This window comes from Drosophila bipectinata, chromosome 2R, assembly GCF_030179905.1.
Source record: "Drosophila bipectinata strain 14024-0381.07 chromosome 2R, DbipHiC1v2, whole genome shotgun sequence".
In the NCBI taxonomy this organism is placed as follows: Eukaryota; Metazoa; Arthropoda; class Insecta; order Diptera; family Drosophilidae; genus Drosophila; species Drosophila bipectinata.
Window position 1 is genome coordinate 19,880,335 of NC_091737.1, and position 19,702 is coordinate 19,900,036.

Sequence of the window (19,702 nt, forward strand, 5' to 3'; positions counted from 1 at the left end):
CGGAAATGTTATAAGATTTAATGATCTTATAATCCATAAACATATATGGAAGATCTAAATCTCTAATAACCTCTCTCAATAAAAATATAAAATATTTTAAAGATATAAGAGTATTTTTTAAACTTGAAACTCTTTTAATTCAACCCATAGATACTACATTATAAACATTTTCTTTAAAAACATTAAAATAACAATCTCCAACCCCCTAAAAATCCTAACAACTCTTACTTTTTCCTTGTTAAATATTTAAAATATATAAATTCCTCTTTAATTTCTCTCTGTGTATCAAAAAAACAACAACCAGAAAATGCGTTAAATTATGAAAGAGCAACAAAATTTCATGCTTCCTTTGTTGCTGTTTCCCGTAAAAGTTTTGTGTTCATAAATAGGTTTATTCCTTTACTCCTCCACCATGATGTTAAAGCTAAACTTTCCTCTTCTTTTTTTGGGGGGGTGGAGAGGGGTGCGGGGGCGTTGAATTTATAGCGGTTAATTCGTTTATACGAGATACAAGTATTATGGAATCCATGCCCGGGACTGTAATCCCCGAGAAGGCGAGTTATGTGAAGAGTTCCAGGGAAATCTCCTGGAATTTTGGGGATTTATTTTTATTGCCTTGGCGCCTGCGCACAATATGTATATTCCCCCCCTCACTCATTAAATGTACTTTGAATTCTGCCTAGGATCTCCACTCATTCAATTCAGTTTCGCGGGGTTATAAATTATTTATTGTTTTTGGATACAAAGCTATGACTTGAGATGGAGTTCCGTTCGGTTCGGGTCGCATGTGTCTCACATTTCTGGCTAACTTCATTAAGTCGCCCGGGCCAAGTCATAAAATCTGATATGACCCTCCCCCCCCCCCCCCCTTTTATTCTCTGACTATGGTCTCTCGCTTGGTGTTTCGCCCCACCATTTGAGGTCCCTGGCAAGTATAATTTCCGCACATTTTCACGTTTTGCACATTTCCGCTGCATACTTTTGTGCGCCCTGGCATTTTGATGACGTTTTCGGCTGCGGATCGACCAGTCCTATAGTCCTCTAGCCATATAGGAAGGACCTCTGTGTGTGTGTGTGTTTATACATTTTTGTTATTGTATTTTATACAAATTTTGTTGGTTGTTGGTTGCTACAGAACTACAGTTTAGCCTTTTGTTGCTGTGGCATTTTAACGAGTTAATGCAGGACATGCAAAATGGCCAACATTTTGAATTCATTGAACTTTAGCCGGGCCATCCTGGCTGTTGCCTGGCTGGTTGCTTTGGTTATATATATTGTATATATGTATATATATATCCATTTTCATAAAACAATGTAAACCCTTGTGGAACGTATCAATTTTAAAGGAGCTCTTTAACATAAAACCAAGCCCTTGTCTTCTCAAAAGAGTTATTTCAGAAAAATGTTAAAAAAAAAAAGAAAGAAAGGTCCTTGTTATTAATTTCCTAGTTTTTCAACAAGCTATTAGTAAAATTTGTTATATTTTTTTTTTGGTCCTTCCTCTCCTTCTTTTAATAAATTACAGGAAGCATCCTGACCGCTCTCTCTCTGTCATATTTATTATAAAATTTTACACTTTTCGCTTTTCATGCACTTAAGTGGTTTTCCACACTCTCTAACCACCCATTCTCTTATTTTTTTTTTTTTTGAGATATTATTGAGCTGGGAAAGCCTGGCAGGAATGGGATGCTGTTTTTGGCTTTTTGCAACCCTCGTTGTCCTGGCGGCTCGCCTGCGCGGGGGGCATTTTTAATGAGTCCTATGCAAATATATCGTTAGACTTAAGTGTGTATACGTGTTGTGTCTTGGCCCGATAAGCGAGCCAAAGGATTCTTAAGGACAACTTGAGGCTTTGATCGAAAAAAAGGGGGAATTCTCAGAGGGGAAACTACACCTCGAGGGTGTGTAGGATTAAAGTACTAGGCTGAGTGGCCAGCGGGCAGTGAAAAAAAAAATAAAAATTATAATAAACCCGAAAAATTTCAATCTCAATCGTCAACAAGTTTTATACCCCCACCACCTTAACCCACTGACCACTACCACTTTTAACTTGCTTCAACTATTTTGCTATACACTAAAAAAAAAAAAATATTAAAAAAGTTTAAATTAATTAAAAAAGTTTAAGATCTTTCTTCCAAATTCTTCAAAAAGCCCTCTATTGCTTTAATAAATTTTATTTCAAAAGTTGTAAACTTTTCTCCAAGTGTATTTGGAGTGGGCTTGTGGAAGCGGAAAGTCTCAGGCTGCCGAGGGTTAATGCATGAACAAAATTCATGGCAAAACTTGAGCTGAATGCGCCCAGGACCGAAAAGCTGGCCAAAAGCGTTGCCAGCATTGCCGTGTCCTTTTTCGACCAGGCGGCCAAAACCAGGACCTCCTAGTGCTGCCCCCTCCATTCCTCTTTTTTGTCTATCCGTGTCTCCCTTTTACTCGTTTCTCTCTTTTATGTCCTTTTTTTTTTTTTTGGCTGTTTTCTGATGAAAACTACTCAGCGACATGAAACTTAACTTAAAAAGTTTTGCACTTTCATTTTGTAAATGAAATGTTCTTGTTTTTGTAGCTACTGCTATAGTTGTTTTTGTTGTTGTTGTTGCAAAATAACAGGAAAACAATTTGGAGCGGATAATGAATATGGGTTAGGTTTAGTGCATATTAGTGTTAGTGATGTGTGTGTGTGATAGAGATGGGTGGGTGGGTGGCAAGGGAATATTGCTTTTGTGAAAGCGATTCCCTACTTCGTTTGAGCAAAAAAAAAAAATAGCCGGAAAATGGAGATAGGAAGGGGTAAAGCTATGAAGTGATGAATGCATTACTATATGAATGAGTGATTACGAAAAGTTGGCTAAAATGTAGCGCCATGCACTTGGGGGCTGATGCCAAAAATGCAATCACGATTCTGAATGCATAATAAATAGGGAAAAATAATAGGGGTGGTGGTGCTTTTTTGGTTAATATTCCTTAAATATTCCAAAATATCTCGCTTCTTTAGCAATTTCCTAAAGAGATCTTTTATGGCTTCTATATTCTTAGTTCTTTTTGCCTTCCATATCTTGCAGTTGAAGCCTTGGCCTCAAACGAAAGCTGAATATTCGAATTGTCCTTTTTTTTTGTGTGTGTGTGGTGTGTGGCACCCCTTCAGCAGCCAAGAAAATGGCGTAGGAGCGCAACAGAAACCCAAGCTCAATCTTCCATTTTTTTTTTGCAGGCCGTGGCGTCTTTTTCGTTTCAGTTGTCTGTCGCTCACGTAATGAAAATGGCGCACAAGGAACTCGTTGAAATTTTTTCCTGGCAGAGGAAGAGGAAGAGAAGAGAAAGGGACGCTAGAGTGGGTGGAATTGCGTCGCCAGGACTCGCGTTCGCTGCCGAGGACTCACTGAAGCCGAGCACCAGGTCGCCGAGCAATTTTATGAACAGATGTGCGGTGAAAATTAATGGACAGAGATAAACTCGACTCGAGAAACGAGGGTTAAACCACACTCAGAGAGTACAAGAGAAAGCGAGAGAGAGTGGGACACCCACTCAACTGGACGAGAGAAAGCACTCTCCCGGAAAGAGAAAGAGAGTGAGCAGGGTGAGAAAGAAAAAAGCCCTTGTTTGCTCAACATGATTTATGATCCGTTTGTAACAAAAAATAAATAAAAAGGCGAGTGAGTGGAAACTTGGCTTGTGTTTTCCACTCAGTTAGTCACTCAGTCACCCCCTTTTTTTGGGGGGTGGGGGAGAAGCTTTTCCGGTTGCTCGGGATTTTCATGAAAAGCTGTTGACTTCGTTACGATGATAACTTAAATATGCATGGAAATTTACATACGTGTCAATGGCATTAAGTAGCGTTATGTTATTGGATAAGCTCCATCGTTTCGGGGATTGAGTGTCTTTGACTGGGCTTTTTAAGGATCTAACCCCCCCCCCAATAGGGAAAAAAAAGGACTCACCTGGATGCCATGGGCTCCTCCTCCCTGCTGGCTAATGTGCAATTGTTGCGTCTGTTTCATCTGCAGTGTTGTTGTTGTGGCCTGCTGTTGTTGTTGTTGTTGCTGCTGCTGCGTGGGGTTGTTGGAGTTGCCGCCGGGACCTCCATTATTAGGATTATTTGGAGGCCCATTGCCGGCATTGCCGCGCTGCTGTTGTTGCTGCGGCCCGCCGCCGGGCTGTTGCTGTTGCTGCTGCTGCGGCATGTTGCCCGGCTGCTGGCCCCCGTTGGGACCGCCCCTGGGCGGGCAATTCAGGAAATTGGCGGCAGGATTAGAGTTCTGGTTGGAAAAGGGCGAGTATTGTTGCTGTTGCTGTTGCAGTTGCTGCTGCGGCACCTGTTGCTGCTGCTGCTGCTTGTTGAAGTTGGGCACTCCACCCATCTTGGACTGCTGCTGCTGGTGGTGTTGCTGTTGCTGCTGTTGCATGGCCTGCTGCTGCTGCATGCGCTTGAGATCGAAATCGTTCTGTGAGGAATAGAAGAGCTCCTGCTTGATGTCCAGGAAGTTCTGTTGCATACCAGCCCCAGGACCTGGGCCAGGACCCTTTTGGTGGAACTGCGGCGGCAGATGCTGCTGCTGCGGCTGCTGCTGTTGTTGCTGTTGCTGCTGCTGCTGCGGTCCATTGGGACCCAGGCTAAAGTCATTGGGAAAGCCACCGCCATAGTCGTTGTAACGTCCCGGCTGACCCTGACCCATCATCTGGCCGTGCTGCTGCTGCGCCTGCTGCTGCTGGGCCTGTTGCTGCTGCTGCTGTTGCAGATTCATGCCGTGGGGCGGGCGGGGGAAGCCGCCCATGCCACCCATGGCATTCTTGTGCTGGTGCTGCTCGGCCATTTGCTTCAAAGTCTGAGCTGCCAGCGGATGATCCGACATGAGATTCCCGGCATTTCCATTGCCAGCGCCAGCATTGGGGGCCACGCCTCCGCCCCCGCCGCCGCCTACACCGCCACCACCGCCTCCGGCCACGGCAGGACCATTCGGACCGTTAGGGAAGCCGCCCTGGTTGCCGCGCATCTTCATGCCCGGATTGTCCAGGCCCAGGTTGAAGCCACCGAAGCCATGTCCCAGACCGCCCTCCGACTTGACGTTCAGGCTATTGATCAGATCCTGGGCATTGGGCGGCTCCACCTTGATGCCGTCCTCCGTTTTGATGTCCAGCAATGGCTTCTCATCGAAGCCGTCGAGGAAACTCGGATTGAAGTCCTGCAGGTTGCTGATGAGATCCTTGAAGGTGTCATTGTTCTCCGAGTTGTCATCCCCGAGCAGATCGGGGAACCCAGGGAACTGTCCACCGGCACCGTCCTTGTCCAGGGAGCCCAGGTCCGGGAAATCGTGATCCGGCTCCCGCTTGCACTCCACCAAGTTGGCCAGATTCCCCAGCGCCGACTTCTGCTGGGCGGACATCATGTGCGGTGGCATGCCCATGCCGCCGAGGCCGCCACCACCCACCCCTAGGCCGACACCGACGCCCCCGGGACCCGTGGCCATGCCGCCGGGTCCTCCGCCCCGCCCATTATTGCCAAGGCCACCCAGACCGCCGCCTTGTTGCTGCTGCTGATGATGATCGCCACCGACGCCGACGCCGCTGTTATTGCCGCCTGCGTTGTTGTTACCACCGTTATTGTTGCCGCTGCCGTTGCCGCCGCCACCGCCTCCTCCTCCGCCCCCTCCGCCGCCTCCACCACCACCGCCGCCGCCGCCCACACCTGGTTCGCTCTTCACCGAAGTGTTGGTCAACGCCTTTACAGTAACATTCGTGCTGATCTGCTGCGGCTGCGAATTGGCCGCCGATGTGGTGAACTCCAGCTGCTGGACGATTTCCACCGAGAACTTGGTTAGATTTTCAGAGCCGTTGTTGTTGCTGTTCGTGTTGTTGCCAGTGTTATTGGTGTTGTTGTTGTTGTTGGGGTTGCCGCCGTTATTGGGATTACTATTCTGGGCATTGCCATTGTTGGCATTATTGCCATTGTTGTTGTTATTATTGCTATTGTTGTTGTTATTGGGCAATTTATGCGGCGGTTCATAGTTGTCAGCGCCATTGTCAACATCCTCCGCGGGTCGTTTCAGGAATTTTTGTTGCTAAAATTAAAAAAAAAAATAATAAGATGAAATTTAATTAAATATTAATTATAAAAAATATATTTTTAAGATATTAGCTAAATATATGTATATTATAAATCTTATCACTACAATATCTTACCCAAATATTCATAGATAATTCTTTTATAGATTTTCTCGTTTAGACAAAGTTTAGTTATAGTTATTAAGTAATACAGACATTAAATGTCGTGTCAAGTGTCGTAGAATTTAGAGATACTTTTCCATACACTTAGAGTTTTCTTTTTTTAAGATTCAGATTTCGAGGAATTGTTTAAAATTTTAAGCTTCCGTTCGATAGGGTGAACTCTTCCGTCCAGTGTTGTATAGTGATAGTATCGACAGTGACAGTGTGCTGCAGCGTCGATAGTTTTGCATTTTGTTGCGTTTGCTTCGCGGGAGCATTTGGCTTTTGATTTTTCGTTGGTTTTACTTTCTTTTTCTTTATCTTTTTTTTTTTTTGTTGTTTCTTGTGGCTTACACACTTTTCTACCCACAATCTTTTGTTCTTTTGATTGAAATTTGATTTGTTCAGCTGTGTGGCACATACAGTAAGAAGTAAGAAATTGCACATAAATTATCTGCATGTACATATATACCATCCGTATATGTATATTGTACATTTAAGAGCCGCACGATTCGATTAGCAGTCAACAACAATGGGCAACCAGCAAACCAGCAACACAATCGCTGACTTTGCAAGAGCAATCGAAAGAAATTCACTTGCAAGACGTGCACAAATTATTGAAAAGCCGTAGCGAAATTTTATGAAAATCGCAAGTGCACAGAGGCAATGGAAAAAAAAAAATTAAAATAACAAAAAAATAAAAAAAAAAATACATAAAAAATACAATCGAGGTAGAAAGAAGCAGAAACAATAACATAAAAGGCAAAGACACTTCTAATCAGTGGCAGAGAGACCTGGCAGCAAAGTCAGCGTCGGCAGCAGAACCAGTACATGAGTGTGTGTTTGGTTCTGCTTTTGCTTCTGTTTTTGTTTTTTTTTTTTGTGATTTTGTTTTTGTTTTTGTTTCTGTTCTGCTTTACTTCAGAAAAGCATTGCTTTTGATACTCATTAGAAAGGGTATATTAACTAATATGAGAGGTTATAAAAATTTAAATAATTAATCGATAAATCCCATCCAATGAATCAAAACCTAAACAAACTCATAGATATATTATCTTTAACATTTCCAGCTGATAAAATAATTATTTCCCAGGTATACAAATAGTCGAAAATAACCAGAAAACACCTTTGAATTATTTCAACTTACAGAAGACGAGGGCGAGCTCTAAAAAAAAAGGCAAGAAAACAATCACATTTAAATCAGAATGTGTTTTCTTTTCAGTTTTTATTTCCATGCTCCATGCTCAGGCTGTTTATTTTGTTTTTAATTAATGCAAAATGTATACAAAATAGCCGCGAATAGGCGCAGCAACCAGCAGCAACCGACACAATGACACATGTGAGTGGGGTCGCGAGGTGTGCGTGTGTATCTATGAGAGTATGGCCATGCCACCGGCCCCCATACCACATACTATATACATATGTATGTATGTACATATAGTACTTCTGTTAAGAAGTAGAAGAAACTGAGGGACTTGTAACTCCGAGAGTCTGATATTCTGTGTTGCAAGTGGCGGAAAGTTGCGAAATGCAACTTTGGTTAACCACAAGTGACTCGTTTGTGGCACTTGATTCTCGAAATAAAAGAATGTACCATAATGAGAGTCATCAACTCGCGATCTATTCAGCAAACTAAACTTTCAAGGGTCTAACCATCTCTAAAGATACCCCTTGAATGCTCCATCGATAGCCTCTCCTCACAACCGCAGTGCCTAATTGGAAAACTATCCTCGAAATGAATAACAAATCGAATCACACACACACTCACACTCACACTGACACACAAAACACTCAAAACACTTTCGCCTAATAAGTTTATGGCACTTTACAACACTCGAAATGCAGTGCACACACAATTGGCCCGCTCGCTTTCGGCCATCTCGACTGTCTTTTCCTCTCCCCTCCCATCCTCTCCCCTTTTTTCGATACACGCGCCAACACTTTTCCTCCACTCCCCACCCCCCTCATTATGAATAAATGACGTTTCATAAATTTGTGTGTTTTCCCTGCGCCTCTGCCTGCCACCAGCATCGATCATGCTGTCTCCTTTGGCTCCCCATCAGTGTATCTCTTTCTAGCGGAATCCGAAATCCGTAACGTATCTGTATCTGGGTTTTCTATCTGTAACTGTGTGTTTTTCGGTATCTCTCGATGGAAACGTGACACAAAGAATGCAAACTTGCGTTGACCAGGAAAGGGGTTATACACAGAGACAGAGACAGAGATACATAGGTAGGTGCCTGCCCAGCCGTGCCAAAATGAGATGGGGCGAATAGCTAGCACAATTTACAAACTTAAAAGTAATTTAGTTTTTTACGACTCCACAGCGGTAATAAAAATGTGTTTTGCCCTCTCTGTACTGAGAGGGGAGGGGCTATACCACCCCCACAATACCCTCTCTCTTAGCTCCTACCTCTTACCTATAACTATAACTATAGCATAGCCGTGTACCCTTTTGGCCTTCTATAGTCTTCCCTTTCCCTTCTAGTCTCCTTCCTCCTTTTGCCTTCTTTTCCTCCTTTTCTTAGCGTTTACTGCATTTACATTTATCGATGCGTCTCCTTCGACGTCCTCATCTTCGCCTTCGTCCTGGCTGTCTTTTTATGTCCTTCTGCTGGTAGTGGTGGTGGTGGAGCTTAATAACTTTCTTGGTGGGGGGGTTACTGTCTGATACTGTCGGGGGGTAAGTCAAGGGTATTATCGGAAAGGTGGACTAGTCAGTCAGGGTTCAAAACTAAGGCTAAACTTTTCGAAAAAATTAAAAAAATATATATTTATATTCTTAAAACTCTTCCATTTAGTATTACCTTTTAAAAGTATGGAAGGTTAAGTGTATTTTTGGAAAGACCCGGAGAAGAAGGGTATATCAGACTATGTTATATTTCTCCTAATACCGTCTAAAGTAAGTTAAGGGTATTATCCCTCAAAGAAGGACTAGGAACCAAGCACTATAACTTTAATTTCTCTCCAAAAACTCAACCATTTCCTATATCTTTCTTAAACCTTATACCATAATTGTTAATTTTTGGCCAAAAAGAAAGTCTTCTGTATTTTCCATCTCTGTCTCTTTCTCTATCTCTGCTTTCTGTCACTCTGCCTCCCCTCTTGAGATATTCTCTGTTTGCTTTAACCCGCAAATGAAATAAAAGCAACAGAAATTATGCCGCGAACCTTGACACATTAAAAATAAGCAACAACAACCAACAACAACAACAACAAATACAACCCAAAAACAATAGCAAGCATGAGTAAGAAGACGTCACTACCCGCCATATCGAGTGAGTAGTCTACAACCTCAGAGAGTCAGTAATATATTTTTGCGTGTAAAAATAAAAATGTGGAAAAGCTTATTTCCTACCCGGACCCGCTTGGTGCTCTATTTTTTTTTTTTTTCTGTTTTTCGGATGAATTTCATTTTTGTTTTTCATGATTCCAATGCATAAACAAAAGAGAGCTCGCGTCCAACGCGTCGTATGATTAATGCGAATTAGCGGCGAATCCAAGCCCCGACACTCTCGGCCACTCAACAGCACAGAGAAAAAAAAAACTAAAGAAAAAAAGAAATATAGTAATATAGAAGCCCCAGCTAGCCCCAAAACGGAAATCGTCTAGTCCCCAACAACAACAACAAATATTTCGTGGAAAGCGAAGAGACTTCGCAACGAGTTCGTGTTGTTTGGACTAGCTGGACTTCTTCTATATAGGTGCTGATAAGAGAGGGGTGGAGGAGAGGTCTCCATGGACATGGCCCAAAAGCTTATTAAAGGAGTAATAAGTAAGATTAAAGGCAGGAATTCTAGCCTTGGCAAAGGAATGCAAAACATTTGGCAACAAATAGATGTCTCACAAAAAAAGGATAACAGGATAAGAGAGGCTTTTATAGCTTAATACATTGAGGAAGTTGATTTTTTTCACTTTTCTCAATTATTTGTGCTCTTTTTCCAAGCACACCATCATTTATTCACAACAATTAATTAAAAGTGTAACTCAAAACGGTTGCTCAAGTGTCAGGTATACCTGAAAGCCCCCTATAGAAAGCACCACCCCCCAGCACACCCCTTCCTCATAGCCAACTACCGTAGCTGTGCCTCCAATTAATTCCTGGCTATTTTTTATGCCATTTCTTCGTCCCATTTCGCAGTTTATTTTTTTCCTCAATAGCCTCGCGCTCGCACACATGGCGTATGCGTAATATTTTGGCCTTGTTTAGAGCCCCTTGCTAGCGCCACCCTCTGTTCTATTTTTTTCCTGCTTTCGTCCTTCCTCTCTATACATTTTCCATCCTATTAAGTATTTTTTTTTTTTTGAAAAATATAAATCATAATTCAAGTCATTTAACTCATTTTGGGAAATAATGTTTGTCAAAAATTAATTAAGCAACCAGTAACAACTGAAAAGCAATAAAAGTAAGATTAATGTAGTTGCAGACGCGGGCAGAGGCAGTGGCAGAGGCAGAGGCAGCGGCTTTGGCAGAGCCCAGAAGCAGCTTGATTTCCAAGATTTCTTGGCTTGTTGCTCGCTCGACTGCCATGGCTATTGTTTTTGTTTCAGATTTTTGTTGTTTTGTCTCTCACCATTCAATTAGATACACTTAAAAAAAATATCTCTTTAATTGTGAACCTATTTTTAATTCAATTATCTAAAAATATAACCTAATATCCTCTCGTTTATCTAATCTTTTTTTGAAAATCCATTTAAAATTAAAAACCAAATGAAAGCCTTTCTCTCTAGCATTTACCACAAAAATTAGCATAATTCAAAAACCGTTAATCACTCCAATTGTTTCCACCAAAAAGCAAAAATAGATCTGATTATAATAAACATATATACATTATGATATATATATCTATGCAGCAAGTGCAGTAAAGTCTCATGCACTTTTATTTATAAATATGTGCAAGTGCATATATACAGTTCCAAACGTGTTCTACTTCATGGATTTGTGAGCATGCCCCACTTTCTGGTGAGGGCATGAGGGATCGGATTGGATCTTAACTGGCCTTTTCTATTTTTTTTAGACACTATCACTCTATTAGTTTATCTTTTCAACGAATTAACTTCTAACGGTTGTTGATGGTCGCCATTTGCCAGAATCTGTCAGAAATACAAACAGCCACACTGGCACAGGCACTTTATGCTCAATTTTCTTGCTGATTTATTTCGCCTTTTTGATTTATGATTTTTAATTTTTGCCATTACACGACTTACGTGAGTCTTATAGAGTCTAGAGAGGTCTTAGAGCCTCCACATAATAAATCTGCATCTGTTATGCATAATTTCCCGCACAAGAGGAGGGTGAGACCGAAAAAAAACTAAAGAAAAACCAACACAAATGTCAAATAAACAAAATAGGAAAATTGGAAAATAGAGAAAAGTCTTTTTCTCATGATTTATAGATGAAATGTATTAAAAATTCAAAGAATAAAATATTTAAACTTGAGATTCATCTTAGTGATTCACTTTTTTTTAGTTTGAAACTTTATCCACAATGTGGTCTGTTTTTCGAATGAAAATCATCACTAATTTTTGATAAGATTTAATGGTTATATTTGTTTACAAACCATTTATTGCTTCAAAATAATATTGTATATATTTTCACTTTTATTTTTTGTTTAGTTTTATGAGTAATATTATTTATTTTTTTTATTGCAAGCACTGCCACACTTTATAACTCTATTCGTAGTAATATTTCTTCAAAGTTTAAGTGCATTTTTTATATGTTTTCATTTTGTTTGGTTGGCTTTTTGTTATTTTGTCACTTTTATGTTGCTGGTGTTGCTGCTGCTGTTGCTTTTGTGTTTTTTGTGATTTTTTTTTTTTTTTTTTGTTTTTTATCGCTGAGGGAACGAACCGCAAACAAACAAAAAAAACAACGCACACACCGAGCGTCGTCGTGGGTAGCTTTTCTTTTGCTTGTGTTGCTGTTGCTATTGCCGTGCGGCTATTACTGCTGCTTGGTGGTGCTGCTGCTGCTTCTGCTGTGGATGGTGGTGTTGCTGTTGGTATTGTTGCCTCAGCTGCTATTTAATGCTGCTGCTCGGTGCTTTGTCGTGCGCCGTTTGGCAGTCGGTTGAGTACTGGCACGAGCCGCTGTCAGCGAAATCCAAACGACCCGACGAGATACGCCAGCACTAGCAGCAGCAGCGAAAGCAGCAACAGCAACAGCGACGCCGACAGCGTGAAAGTTTGCTTTTTTGCATTGTTGCAGCGTTGCGTTGAGTGAGTCCATGTGTGTGTGTGTGTGTGTGTTACTCAGTGAGTGAGTATCTGTGAGAGTGGAGGATTGGGGGTGTTACTGTTACTGTTAAACTTAACATTTGACTGTTGATAAGCTAGTACTGCTGTTAGGCATGTTGCATGTCAGCTGCTCTCTCTCTCGCTGACTCTCTCTTAGTGAGTCTCCTCCTTCGTGCTAAAACCAATTCGTTTGTCATTTGTTTAATGACACAAATATTTGCACAAAGTGTTTGCATTTATGTATGCCGCGACAACCTGTCTTGCCCCACTTCCCCACTCTTGCCACCGCTACAACGTCCATCGCATTTTCAATTTCCATTTCGGCGTCATGAAACTTTTCCCTCAATTTGTATTTGTGCCATAAATTTTATTACCACTAATAGACTAATAATAATCCGGCTAATGATCGTCGGCAGAAAGTGGGGTTTAAGCTTTCAGGGAAATTGAATTCCTTGCCACAAAAGTCTGATGGCTGTTAAATTAGGTTGAGCCTACAAGGACACTCGAGGGGACCCTCTCCCTCCCAAAAAAATACACAACAAACAACATAAACAACTAAATAAGGAAGTGACACCGGAAGCGGGCAGCGACGTCGACTGCGACGATGACAGAGACGCGTGGCGGAATGCGCAAAGGAATGCTCGGACTGGAGGCAAGGGGGGTGGGTGGTTGGTAGCCTGCTTTTGGCCAAAAGTAGGGGGCAGGGCAGGTGGTCGCTTGCCAGGAATCACTCAAAATTGAGTCAGAGAGCCAAAACGAGTGGATTCTCTATACATCTCGTTCTTGTAGTCGCTTTTTGAAGGCAACGACACCGGCCGGCTGAAACTAGTTAAGTTCCACCAACAACCCTCCGCACTGGCCACACCACACAGCCTCCCCTTTTTTTTGCCCGTTGCCGTCATTGTGTGTGCAGCTTAACCTATAAAAATTCCGCAACCACAACAACAACAACAAGAAGTGCTGCTGCTACTGATGTTGCAAGAACAACAACTAATGGGAACACAAAGAACGCTGCTATTCTCTCTCCGGAAAATCTGAGCGCCTGTTACACACGCAACGAAGTTGCCAACACTAGTCCACACCGACACACACCACACACACACCAACACACACTTGGAGCATAATTGGGGAAAAAGGAAAAACGGAAAATCAACAGTCAGGTTGATGATTTTATCTCTTAGGAAGCTGGAGGTGATTTAAGAGTTGCAATAACTGTTAACTGTAAACTTTTAAAGAGCTTTAATTTCTTAGAAATCTCTTATTTATAAAATTTTTAATATTTTTTTAAAAATTAAAAATCAACTTCAACTTCAGTGTAATGTACTGGTGGCGTTCATTTGTTTGATTTTGTTGTGATTATGCGCAATGTATCGCCGACAGAGGCAGCGACTGAAGCAGAGACAGCGACTGAAGCAGAGGCAGCGACTGCGACAGCGCTGTAGTCAGCGACCCATGGAGGGCATTGCCGAGAACAACGAGGGCCGGTCGCCACAACTGGATATGGGGACGACTCTCGCCCCGAAAGCCAGCTGGCAGCACAAGTGATAAGAACCGATACTGATACTGTTTCTGGTTAACATCAGACTTTTAAGGGGCTTTTCAGAAACAATTGTTTTTCAAAATCTATGCAAACCCTAGGAATTGAAATCTAAAGATGATTCCCCAGCGAATTTCTTAAAAGCGGGCATTTATAGTATGGGCACCGGACTGTTGCTGCTGCTGTCGTAAAATAAAAACTCATTGCCAGTTTGGGGCGTCGCGTCGCTCAACTGGAAATGTGGCCAAGCTAAGGCTGCAGGTGCCAGACCCACCAAGTCATCTTGCACACAAATCTATATACTATATAAACTATGTACAGATGTACATTATAACCCGTATGTAATTGCATTGAAAATTTCTTTGTGCAGCTTAATTAGTGACTGGCTGGCTAGCTTTTTTTTTATTTTTGAGGTTTTACAAATGATATCCGCAGTTTCTATTGACGACACAATTTTGAAGTTCCAAACAAGCAATTACACATCTAAGATTTGGAAGAAAGCTAGACAGGAGCATGATGATAACGGATCGAGAATCCACTAAACGTATGGGTGACGATCTCCTTCGTTGGTGTGAACTCGGCCCGTTCGATTATGGCACGGGGACTGCCACAGTTAAGGAGCCAGAACTTGAGTTCATTGACCTTCTGCAGGGTGCCCTCCAGCTGACCCTTGACCGTGCCCTTGTCGGTGTTCATCACCCAACCGCGCACCTGATTAACGGTGGCCAGTTCTAGGGTCTGTTTGCGCAGCCGCACCCCCTGGACTCTCCCGAAGATCTCGAAGCCGCACGTGAATATCGTCTCTGCCTGCTGGTGCATCCTGATACGTTTTTCCTTTCTCCTTCTTCCTCTTTCCATGCGGTTTAATCCTTTCAATGGTCCTTATACTTAAAAGGATTTTTTTTAAAGCAAAACTTTTCAACGGAAATTTCGTAACTTGCCAGTATTTGAAGTGTTTGGGTGTTTAGGCCTTGTTTATTTTTCAAAGCCTACTATTCTTTATTTTCCATCTTTCCAAAACCAGTCTCACACAATATATAGCACTGCCAGAGTTTGGATCAGGGCGTTAATGACATTGTATCTATTGTATGTATATGTATATCACATATCCCATATCAGCACGGGGGACTCATAAATCACTTGCCCCACTCACACTCCCCCGACTGAGCTCATCTCATGGCAATCCAATCAACTGGCAATGCCACAGAAGTTTGCAACCACCAAACACAGAGTCGCACCACCCACCCATCCACCCACTCCCTACTCTCAGTCGAGCGTCACCCCCCGTGCTGGAAACACCACCTATGGCCAGCCAACAATAACTAGCGAGATAAACAGACAACATTTTGGGCCGCTAATGCAAAGGCGCAACATCCAAATCGCCGACGAATTCTATGGCAAATATTTAATACCAAATTTATGGGGGGTGGGGTGGAAATGAAGGGCAGAACTGGTGAAGAAGAAGGGCAGAAGAGGTACGCGGCATGTGGCATGAAGCAGGAATATTTCCAAAAGAGGCCAGTGATAAATGACTCCATGAAAAGCGAAAAATTCCAGACCCTTCCAGACTAGACTACTTTTTTTTTCGAGTGTACTTTTAGCCAAGCTGATGTGGCAACCATCGGTTAAACCTCTCGCAGATTTCGCAAAGTGGAACCAAAGGCTTCTAATTTTCTAGGCAGCCTCTACTCTACACACTACAACAGTGTGGCAAATCCAAATCCAAATCCGAATCGGACTCAGGCCTTAACTTCGTCGTGTGCTCATTCAAATGAAACAGCACGAGCCGCCGCTTCAGACCGAATTTCAAACCGATTCCATGTCACAGACGCTGCGCCTCAGTCTCGGCTTCAGTCGACGTCGACATCGACGCAGCTGGCGTGCCGAAGGTGAGCAAGCCAAATCAAACAAACCGAAGCGCAGCCAGTAAAATGGATAAAAAAAAATGAAAAAAACTTGGAAACGCTTCAAGGGATTTCGCATGCCTGAGTATCGTAGAGGTAGAGCGAAAAAATGGCTATAATTTATATTAAATCCATTTAAAAACGGGCATGAATATATCACCAATTACTCTTAAATTACAAAAAGGTAGAGTGTTTTTTTTGTGGTGTATTTAGCCTTAAAGCTGTTGCCTGAAACTGCGCTTCAATTGCGAAAGCCAAACAACAACAAAACACTCACACACACACACACATACATACCTAGTAGGTAAACAAAACACGGCTTTTCTGAAGGCAAACTGAGTGGAGAGGGCAGGTGAGAACTAAGAGAGAGAGTAAGAGCAGGAGAGGAAGGGATCTTCAAAGCTAAGCCTTAACAGAGGTCCCTAAAATCTTAAGCTCTATTAACAGAAAAATCAAAACATAGATAGAGATACTTAAAAGTATCTTTGTATCTTAAAGAAGACTAGGGGCGCCAACACAAATCAAAAAAAAGAAGAACAACAATTAAATCGAATTGGAAATTAAAAATAAAAAAGTACAGTCCCCCAGGCCCAGAAAAGCAAACGCCCTGGGCCCCACCACCGCACCATTTTCCAAATTGAATTGAAATTGAAATGCAAACGAAAGCTAAAATACTAAAATTAGCTTAAAATAAGTAAAAGCAGACAGAGGAGAAGCAATAACAACAAGTGAATAGAAAATCAAAGCGAAGCATATAAAACAGCGATAATTCAAACGCAGAATGTAAACACTTCAAATGGGGGGACTCGTGGGGGTGGAGAGTATTGTTGGAAAAGCTGAGAAAATACAACCACAGAAGCAATGCAAATGAAAATTCATAATAAGCAGACGAAGAAGAAGAAGAAGTAGGGAATGGCGAGTGGAGTATAGTCCTCTCCCACTCCCCCTCGCAGACACACATTGATTTGTTTACCCGAATGACACAATTATTAATCCATGCAGAGAGAAAAATTAATTGCTGCATTTGAAGTGATATTTTCAGGTCTTTCAAACAAGCCAAATTGAGTCACAAAATCACTTCCATTCCCCAGCTGTCCTACACTGCGTATACGTAACGTAAACCATGATCATAGCTTTCATGATACTCTAGCGTTTTATCAAAATAAAATTCCTTCGAGATGATGCCAGCCTGGGATTCCGTCATAGGCGAGTACCTCTGTTGTACTTATAATTACCCAGCTAAACTTACGGTTTTATCTGCACTTTATGCATATTTACACGCCGCAACAATGCTTGAGTGGAAGCGAGAACGCAGACACTCACCTGCAGTGAGGGGAAGCGAGACATGCAACTGATTAGCCACAAATGCAGCGTAAACGCAATGAGAATGATAAATCAACGGTCTAAAAATACAGAAGCAACAACAACAACAACAACAAAATCACGTCAGCAGCCAAATAAGGCAAACAATTGCAAAAATCTGCATGTGGCTGGCTGGGGACGCTGTCGCTAGTTCTGCCAGCGTCGCTGTTGGGTCTCTGTGGCAGTGCTGCCTAGCTAAAAATATTTCATTCGGACTCGCTTAGAAAATCCAAAATTAGCTGCTATGGCGTGCGCACAAAATCCAAAATGAGGGACACAAATAGATGTACAATGGGGCGTATGCGTAATATTTATATTTAAATCCAAATGAGTTAATATTTGGAAAATATTGAAATAACTCATTAAAATTAATGTTTTATACAAATTCCCAATTATTATAAGAATAATAATAAGCTTTAATAGTTAAAATATCCACTGTGCATTTGTGGCGTCACCGTTGAGCAGTGGCAGCGCAGCAGCAGAGACAGCGTGCGACCGCAGGTTGGCAGAAAGTCTGCCACTGATAACGGGAAATGGCATGCCAGCAACAGCGGCAGCAAAGGCACCAACAATACGGAGAGTGGCCCCATCGCAATTCTCTCTCTCTCATTCTCCTCTTGCCGGCTCGCGACTCGGGCTCCCCACCGCACTCACACTCAGCCATGCTCCAATACACATTCACTCACACTCGCTGTCTTGGGCACACCACTCTCTCGCTCGCTCACTCACTCGCTTATTGTCGGTGGCCATGTCTCCCATGCTCTCGTGGCTGGTAACGCTCACGCCAAAATAAACAAAACAAATGAAAAGTGGGCCCCCCTTTAGCAATGTTATATGCACAGCGAGAAAGTAAAGAAATTATTTTTCAATATATATTTAGAAGTACTAGAGTCATTTCTCTCAGTGTAGGAGTTGAGCCAGTGCAGGCCTATCCTCATCCCGCCCCCTAGGAATTCCAGCACCACCCAACCACCTAGGGCCAGCCATGAAAATAAATATGTGGGCATAACAAAAATGAAAATTGTACGCGAAATGTGCCGCAAATGGCAGCAGATTTGCCATTAAAATTTACAAAAGGGTCCTTTTTTCCCCTGTTCCTGCCGGTGGGTGGGGTGGGTGGTTTGCCCAAAGAGAGACAGAGCACGAGAGATTAGTGGCAGGCAGGAGAGATGGAGGGGTATGGGGGAAAAAAGAGAGCTAAAAAGAAAACATAGACAAACAGTCGCAGGAGGTAAGGCGAATCAAAACAAAACAAAGGAAACACAACCCAAAAACAAGCCAAACATTCGCTTTGGCTAAGTGACTCTTCTCCTTCCCCCTGGTCCTGGCCAACTACTCACCCCCATATGGCTGTTAGCTAACAGCTGTTGATTAACAGTGAGTGTTTCAAGAACGACCAATTAAACCTAAAATAAAGCAATTAGAGAACAATTGCTTAGGATTGTTCTAAGAGAGAATCAGGATTATCCCCCCTAGGCATTAATAACAATACCTCTTCTGATTAAAAAGTATCACTTGTCCATTACTCACTATTATCACTATTTTTTTTTCGGTTCATTCATAAATCAAGTGCAATTTAAGCCACCAATGCGTGTGGAAAATGAACCCGAAAATTCCATTTATGCCACACACTGTGGCTTCCCCCATTGTCAGGCTCTGAAATCCTTGCATATGTTTTGTAAATTAATTAATATATATATATTTTACATACGCAGGTGGATAAAAAACCACGTTTCACCCCTCTTTTAAATAAATCATTGACAGTGACAAAAAAAAACCAAAAAATTAAATATAAATTATATGTTTGACATATTTTTTCAATATTAAATAGCATTATTGTTGTGCGAAAAACTAGTAATATTGTGTGGGATATGTGACACTGGCTGCTGACAATACCAATTAGCCGCTTTGGAGAAGAAAAGTTGGCCAATAGATGTCACAGCCAGGCCACAGGCTAAAAAGGCTGAAAACTTTAATTAACAGTAAATATTGTTGATAAAAATTAAAGGAAAATATGTTAATACCTTTTACTATTTTTTTATAACCCCTTTTGGAGTGAAATGTTTTGAAATTTAAGGGAAAAACAAGCTAAACTAGCTGGGACATAAATATTACGTATACGCAATGTGTGACAAAAAAAGTTGCAGATATTTCAAAGTTAATTTTATGGTTTTGTCTATTAAATAAAATATCTATAAAAATATAAATCATAAATTTTATTCTTTTTTTTTTAATTTTTATATTTTTAATTCCCTAAAACCCATATTACGTATACGCCATGTAAGCCCCCTATGTTGTTGAATGCAAATTATGTATTTCTCTCTGAATTTCCTGCATTTCACCTTATGATTTCCACTCACGAGCCTATATTCCATGTAATTTCGACTTCCAAGCTCGATTCCATTTCCTTTTGTTTTCTTTGCGTCTTCATTTTGACGGCAACGATTTGCAATCAACTTAATTGAAT

General features: G+C 41.7%; 2 protein-coding genes across 6 annotated transcripts in view; both read right to left on the reverse strand.

Annotated features, from left to right (window-relative positions):
- mam (neurogenic protein mastermind) overlaps window positions 1-19,702 on the reverse strand; it is a 69,644-nt gene that overhangs the window by 16,218 nt on the left and 33,724 nt on the right. For 3 of the 5 annotated variants that reach the window (XM_017232329.3, XM_017232328.3, XM_017232330.3), the window contains one exon: window positions 3,933-6,050. In XM_017232329.3, coding sequence (XP_017087818.2) covers window positions 3,933-6,050 — 2,118 coding nt within the window. Of the gene's footprint in view, window positions 1-3,932; window positions 6,051-6,171; window positions 6,604-12,046; window positions 12,284-19,702 lie in introns of those variants that run through there. The other 2 variants (XM_070277962.1, XM_017232331.3) reach the window with 2 other exon arrangements.
- Window positions 14,340-14,968, reverse strand: LOC108119239 (acylphosphatase-2). Its single transcript, XM_043210980.2, has one exon. It carries the CDS (start codon window positions 14,825-14,827, stop codon window positions 14,471-14,473), a length of 357 nt encoding a protein of 118 aa, XP_043066915.2. The 5' UTR covers window positions 14,828-14,968; the 3' UTR covers window positions 14,340-14,470.